The 8,063-nt window shown below is 35.0% G+C and overlaps 1 protein-coding gene across 3 annotated transcripts in view; it reads left to right on the top strand.

Annotated features, from left to right (window-relative positions):
- The window catches only part of LOC139971962 (apoptosis-stimulating of p53 protein 1-like), a 52,969-nt gene continuing 44,906 nt past the window's right edge, over positions 1-8,063 (top strand). Inside the window, exons 1-3 of one of the 3 annotated variants that reach the window (XM_071978829.1) lie at positions 1-205; positions 6,244-6,391; positions 7,885-8,010. In XM_071978829.1, coding sequence (XP_071834930.1) covers positions 182-205; positions 6,244-6,391; positions 7,885-8,010 — 298 coding nt within the window. In that variant the 5' untranslated portion in view covers positions 1-181. The remainder of the gene's footprint in view (positions 206-6,243; positions 6,392-7,884; positions 8,011-8,063) is intronic. The other 2 variants (XM_071978827.1, XM_071978828.1) reach the window with 2 other exon arrangements.

Genomic DNA, 8,063 nt, shown 5'->3' with positions numbered 1-8,063 from the left:
TTATAACTAGCAGAAGAGGAAGACATGAATAGCCATAACAGAGTGACGTAAATCAACCCGAAGAGACTGAATACTATCTCATTTATAAATAGTAGATTTCAACTGTATATCTTTTCGTGATTGGGATATATACGCGTATTATTTCACAAGTGGTGAATTCTCTTTGTCAAAAGAAGGGATTATGCCGGGTGACATCGTGAATGATGTAAGAATTTTTACTCGTTTGGTTTGATATGCACACAGACATGTTGCACTGTAGGTTAGGCTACTATAAGACGTTAGGCAATACTGTAGGATTATATAGTAGTCCTAGTTAGCACATACATGTCAGTATAGAACATAGTGATCCAGCCTAAGATACGATAACATCTGTGTACCATAACTACACTAGTCTTAAATAAAAGAACTACGTTGGAGTGTAGGAAGTATTAGTTTAAATTAGAAACTTGTAGCCAAACATAAGGCCACCTAGTTACAATAAGTATCCTAGGCCTACACTATTGTATTTGTAAGTTGTTCATAGGCTTATGATACGCTACGTGTTAGTTGAATTATCGGTTAGGGATACTGGTTTAACAGCGCACTACCATTTATGTCAATTTACAATTACTTTTTGACTCAAATCACAGCAAAGTTGGAAGAAAAAGCCTGTACATAGCGAATTCCTTGCGATGTACTGTAACAAAACAGATTATGATTGATTTATAACATTTCCTTAACTTTACATATGTTGATTAATTTGGGCCGTCAGACTTTGAGAACAACTGGGAAATCTATTCCACTGAATTAACTATAAATAATTCTTTTACTAACAGCAAGATAAAAATTCAAATGAAAAGCAGAGAAAAGACAAGGCCTAAGCCTATGTAGACTTTCCTCTAATACAGTATAGGCTTAAGGGACAGACTATTAATACTAATGTTGGATCAATGGCTTTTCATCACCTGTTGATACATGCTGAAAATTGGGTAGAAATACTCTGAACATGGAGACAAATATGGATTTTCATTTCATTGGGTTCAAGTATGTTTCAGTTTCTACATAATTGAATAGAATGCAAGAAATGTGTAGATTGTTTCACAAAACCTTTCAAAGGAAACCAGTTAAATGCATTGTTAAAATGTTAATACCTCTGAAATTTGAAATTGGATAGTCTGACATTATGAATTGATCCATTGTAAGAAAGTAGGATTAGGCTTTGAACAGCTGCACAAAATCCTTTTATCTTATTGTGTGTGTCGTGACAAGCAAGGTTGAGCAGTTACATAAATTCAAGCTGAGACATTTCCATGTACTTAGCCCAGTGGATAACAAATGTCAAGTTGTGTTGATAGGGAATAAATTACCAGGTATGGCAAAATGATTTGCAGAATGGCCGAAATGCCATGCAAGTACAAAATGTCTGTACAAAATTTGTACGCTTTAGTACTCCCTGGTTGACAGTGGAGACGTTAATGACATTGCAGTGTTCGGCATTGGTCTATGGGTACGATGTGTAAACATTTTGGGGGTATTACACCACACAGATTGTGGTTAAAACTTTTCCATATGCATACACTGTGAAAGATTCAAAGATCATCTTTGTCAAAATCACAGTATCACTCTAATAGTCTTATATACATTGAGCAGTCAAGGTGGTGAGAAGATATGCAGGAATTGGTCAGTTCATAAGCAAAACAAGTGATTTGGATGGTGACTGAAATGTACTGGCTACTTTTTTGTAGTAATGTGGGTCATTTAGCTTGACTAAATAGTTTTGTATTTCAATCTAAGGCAAAATTTGAAATTGATGCTGTGAATGTGGATATATGATATCCAGTGTATGACCATGCTGGAATAATTAGCTAATCACAGTTAATCTCATTTGAAATGGTGAAAACATTTGGAGAATTTTTTCATCAATTGCTAATTTCTGGAGGCTAGATTGCTTGGGTAGAATGACCTGAGATTGCTGATCCAGTATGAGCATTTCATTTAATAGTACGGTAATGTACTGTACCAAGCTTGTTCAGTTATGTATATATTCAAGCACTTGTCCTTTGACTACTGCTCAGTTCTTATTTAACTTAAAAAACACAAACATTAGTATCAACATTTATAAATTTCATATCAAAATTTCATACTTGTTCCTGTTTGCTTCATTTTGTTATGTTACGGTTTTGTTCTGTTTTATCAAAGGAAGAGTGTTCAAATAATATTATGTGCAATATTTGCTAAGTTAATATGCACACATTGTTGAGATTTGCCCCTTTCTGGGTATTGAGCTATAGTATGTGAAAAATCTGCTTCCTTTATGTGGAAACCATAGCTTATATACAGTAGAAATCTCTCCTTTTGCACAACAAGTTTGCAAATTGGATCAGTTACTTAAGACAGTTACTTAAAATATGTTAACAATTTGCCATACTTGCAAGAGATACTGTATAATCACATGTACTATGGGGCAGGGTTGTAGAATCTATTGTAATTCATCTGTTTTATGAAGTCTCCAGTTCAGATTATTACTATAATTATTATAATTTATCGGTTATGGTATTGCAAATGCTATGCAAAATGGTCAAGTTGTTGTACAAGCCCTAAGATGTAACAGTGTTTTTTACACAGAAACTACATTATTTTCTGAGGGATAAACTGCAGATCCTTCAAAACTGCTACAAGAAAATTGAATGCTATAAAACTTTTCTTTGAAGATAGATCCACATTTCCCCCTCCCCTCCCCTAAGTATACCTTCAGGACATCTTTGGCAGTGTGAATAGTGTATTAATCACATGTAAGTATAGGACTGCTTTGTTTGTTATCCCGTGGATAACTTAAACTGCAAAATGTTTAAATTAGCCATGGAGTTGTAGTTAAGGTACCAGAGGGGTAGAGATTTCTAAAAAGTATTTGGGGATGTCTGAAGTGATCTTGTTCAAGATATGATGCTGTTTACTCCCGCTTTTGATGTGATCTTTAATTCAGAGATGGAAGAATGAGAAAGCAGAGTGAAAAAGTGAATCGTTTCAGTCTAAGTAATTATTTTATTTTGAAAGTAGAAGGGTCTTCTGCTACATCCTTGCTTAAGGCTACTCATTTTGCTTCCTGTGTTTCTTAAAATTGTATTATGTTATTAAATCATGAAGAGGAAAAATGACCAGGATGTTATTAACAATTTTGAAGGAGCAAACAACACTTTTGGCCAGGGGATACACATTTTACTTGCTATATTTCTTAACACTGTATTTACTGTATGTGAACAAATAATGAAAAAGAAATGACAGAGGAGGTTATGAACAAATTTGAAGGAACAAAACACATGTTTCGTCAAGGCTACTCATTTTGCTCCCTGTGTATTATGTTACAAACTCATGAACAGATATATTACCAGGATTGTATTAACAAATTTTGAAGAGATCAAAATACACTTTTATCACTTTAGTCCTGATGGTGATTCCAACCAAGGAATTACTACTGTAAGTCCAATACTCTATCTGGACTGAATGTCGCCAATAATTTGGTATAATGTATTCCGGAGGTGACTGTTTGGAATATATGTTATTGTAGTAAACCATTCTTTGCAAAGTCTAGCGTTATCTCAATACTAAGAAAGTTACTTTTACTGTACTGTAGTAGTGAGTAATGGTCAAAAGAAGTGTCATTTTACATTCCATTAGTGTTTAACAAAAGAACAAACAATGTGTGTAGGTTTAAATCTATTGAGACTGTCTTCTGTTGTATTGATAACAACAGGAGGTATTGTTAGGCTATATTCCTTGTGGTTGAGCCATATACAGAGAAGACTACCTGTAATATAGTACGTGAAGTGCGGTTCACCTTTTGAGCTTGTAATGCCAGTTTTAACTGATTTGGTTTGTATGTAGTAGTGTTAGGAAAACAATGATTCTTCTTCTGTTTTGTAGTACCGTATAATTCGGTTTGTTTGAATTAGTATGTTCCCATGGAAATGTCTGTTTGTTTGTTTTGTGTAGATGATAATGGCACAGTTCACACAAGGTAGAAAACTTTGAATGTCAGAGTATGAAAAACTAGTGACACTAAAATAAAATAAAAACATAAATAAATAAATGGAAAAGCCTTACGAGATTGTATGAGAACCTTGATGTACGGGACATTCCACGTACTGTACTATGCAAGAATAAATTTTGGCTCTTAAAATATACTACGGTTTCTGTGTACAAAACTGCAATATGTATGTATGTATGTATGTATGTATGTATGTATATGTGATCTTCCCGCAAGCAGGAACTCGCGAAAGAAGCCATGGAGGCTTGTAGACTCGCAAGCTGACCGAAGCCAATCTCTCGGCACACATCCATTTAACGTCCATGTCAGGAAGTTGTTATTGAACAACACCCTTGCCAGACGACACACATTGCTGTCGGCGGGGAATCGAACCGGGGATCTCATGACTGGGAGACGCCGGCGTTAACCACTAGGCTATACACTCCGCCAAATATGATTTGTTTAGCAATATGAACTTTTTTGTATAGCATTTTGCTATGTGGTATTATTATTCCCTGCTATAGAACAGAATTATGCATGGTTTGTGTACATGCGTATACCATATTGAATAGATACATTTCAGAATGTAACACATGTTTCTTAAAGACAGTTGTGGTGTTTTATGTTACTTACTCAATTTTACGGTGAATGATAATTTATCGGCTACTTGACTACTCCTGCGCGGTAGAAAAAGGGACAGGGTTTGGAAATGTTTTCCGCTAGTTGTAACAAAGTTGAGGCGGCCTTTGGATATGGTGAATTGTTTGTCATAAAACTTGATAAGAGGCATCTTGTAGTATAGACAGGCAAGTGTACAGTATGTATTAAAGAATGGTCGTTACAGACTCTCTAAACATGTAAACTGAACAAAGCTTTTAAGTGTGTTTGTGTCATTGTTATTTACTACTGTTTTGTAGGTAAACTGCACGTTTATTGTTGCCTTATCTATATTGAGAAGCTGTGACAATTACAGTCTTGTCTGGGTCCGGAAGTAGATAAAACAGACTGTTATTGAGAAGTAGAGTTAATTGTTAGCCTCTAAGGAGAAGAGGTATGAGGAAAGATAATGGGCAAGTTTCCTCTCCTCTCTTCAATTGCATCATAAAGTGACTTTATTGTCACAAACATTCAACAATATTACCTAAGGAATGGATATAAATGAACATAAAAGAGTTTACATGGAGAAGGAAAGTTCTTTGTTAATAGAATAAAAACTGGAATATTGGGAAACTTGAAACTGATGCCAATAGGATGTCTGGAATTGGATACTGTAGTTTCATATACTTTGAAGTTTGATGTACATTTAGCTATTATTACTGGACATTACAATGTGTTTACCATTGATGATACAGTATTAGCCCGGCCACTGGCATAGATGTTTCATCAATTGCAGCCTTGTTTTGAGTACAAGCATTCACAAGCTTTGCCAGAAATAACTGAATTGGTGAATCAGAGAAAGCTGTAACTATTTCAAAAATTTCTTCTCTAATGCTCAAGAGTTGTTTTATAGTTGATATTGTTGGTTCTCAACACGTTCGGCATAGAACAGTAAGCAGACCATTCTAAATGTCAACTTTGACTTACAAGTGCAAAATTCTGAGGTTTCCAAGGTTGAAGTTAATTTCCTGTGCTTACCCAAGCAGTGATAATTCTCTTTTTCAATTGGATAATTTTATATAGGGAAGAAATTAAACTGTCAGCCTTGGAAGTCAGTCATGTCACAGTTAGATAAAATAACAACAACCTAAGAGCTACCATATCGAAAATAAATTCAAATTAGTTTTGTTTACCATCCACCTCTACTGTACTGCATGCAGTATCATTTGCTTGTAGGAAAAATTGATAGAAAAATTCATAAAACAATTTTATTCTAAACATCGTTTGCTATTTAATGGTTGGTGGACATAAAGTTTTATTCAAATATCCATGGTAACCAAGTAGAGAGCTGTGCTCCATAAATGCAGTTTGCATAAATAATGCACTTAAATGATATTAGTGTTATTTTTAAAATTTTGAGGAAAACAAAACATATTACAATAATAGATTGTTAACTCAGACCTAGATGCAAAACACATGTTCGAAAATTTGTTTCAGAAACGTACTTCTTGTCATTTTTGCAACTGATGATAAAATGTACACGTTATGTGCTATGATTTACTGTAAGATTCATAGAGGACTGGGTCGTAAAGAGGTGTCGAATCACTCAGACATGTGCATAATTTGCTTTTGTTAAATTGCAGATGATTTTGAGGGTGCATCTAAGTAACAAAGCAGACAATGTCACCGAGATACCAATCAATCCTGAGACAACATGCAAGGATGTTGTGGAGATGTGTAAAGAGCCTGGGGAGGAACACTGTCATCTAGCAGAAAACGTTATGGGAACAGGTGAGTCTGTCATGACTCTTTGATTTGTGTGGTATCTTATTAATTCTTGATAGTGGCTGCGTACTAACCTATCCCCTCATAACAAATGTACTCCATCGAACGTTGTAGCCCAAAGATGGTCAGTGTTGCTTCCTCTGCTAAAAAATGTTATGGTAGGTCCATAGGGATGGCAGTAACATGCTTTCTGAAGTTACGACATGAATGACCATATTTTAACTTTCTAGCATATTGGGCAATACTGATAACTTTAAACTTGGGTTAAAAGCCCCTGTTGTAACTGTCACGGAACCAGAACAAGTGCATGACATCTGAAGTTTAACTTGAGATATAGAGTGCTTATCAATAACAGTCATGTTAGTGTGTGACGGTGTGAGTATTGTCAACTACTAGATATAAAATACGATGTATATGAGTCACTGAAGATAACACAAATTTTGTAGCTTCAACATACCTGGGACAGGTTTTATATCAAATTTGACAAATGCTCTTGTTTGTTTGAAACCACACCTGGCTGAGAAATTTAATTGTTTGATAAAGTGCAGTTCTGATTATAAATAAGGTCGCTTTCGGTGAGGTCACCAAGAAACTGTAGCCTTGTAAAATTCTGTTTATCTCGGATTGACAATACAGAATTATCGTTTATGGTGTAGTCAGTGTGTACATACAGTATTGTAAGTTGGAAGTGCAATGGATAGGTGTAATGCAGTTAGTAAAGTTTAAGAAGCTGTATATTGTGCTATAAGTTATAGGGCATAACACCTAGATTCTTGTGGGAGAAGGTTGTAGGGAATAAAACCTTAAGTGATTCTTGCAGGATGTCAAGGCAATAAAAATGGAACAAAAAAGGGATTTTTTTTTTAGGTATGGACCGTATGGTAGCAGGTGCCTCATCTTGATAGGAAACATTAATTGGCTGAACTATTGCCATGTACATTATACATGTAGGCTGCAGCTACAGGTTCACTTTCTAGATTTCTGTTCTGGATTATAAATAATGCATGTTGTGGATACACAAAGAATGGTATATATGAAGCATATGTCAGGCATATTTGTCTTTTTGATTCTTTGCCGGAGGCAAAAGGAATGTGATAGTGATGGCCTTGTGCATGAGTATGTATGTGATACTTGCTTGTAAACATGATAACTCAAAGAGTTACTGGTGGATCAAATTGTATGGCAAAGAATCACAAGTAACTGGCTTTTTGGTTTTCAAAACATTTATTCTATGTTCTTAATTTCTTCAGTATCTCTAATATAATTATAATTTTGTTAGTCATGACCAAAGGCCTTACACGTGGCTGTCAATATCTGGAAATGGGAGTGAAGTCCTAATCAGATTCTAAATCGATATTTGTGACTTAAACTTCCATAAAGAACCTTAAAGAATTGATTGATTTACCAACAATTCTAACCAACAAATTAAGAGCTGTTTATTCTTTCAAACATTTTTATATCAGTTTGCCCAATTACCTGTACTCTTTTAATTTTGACAGAGAGAGCTGTCGGTGATCAAGAACTCATCAGTAATGTCCTTCAAGACTTGGGACCCAAGCGGAGAGATGTCAGGTTTATTTTTCGACATAATAGTCCTCCAACAGATAGCATAATACAACAAAATGGTGAGTATCTTAGCCACATTCAAACAAGTAAAACTATGGACTTACAGTGCATC

This window comes from Apostichopus japonicus, chromosome 8 (genome assembly GCF_037975245.1).
Source record: "Apostichopus japonicus isolate 1M-3 chromosome 8, ASM3797524v1, whole genome shotgun sequence".
NCBI lineage: Eukaryota > Metazoa > Echinodermata > Holothuroidea > Aspidochirotida > Stichopodidae > Apostichopus > Apostichopus japonicus.
This window is presented reverse-complemented; position numbering and strand designations above follow the sequence as displayed.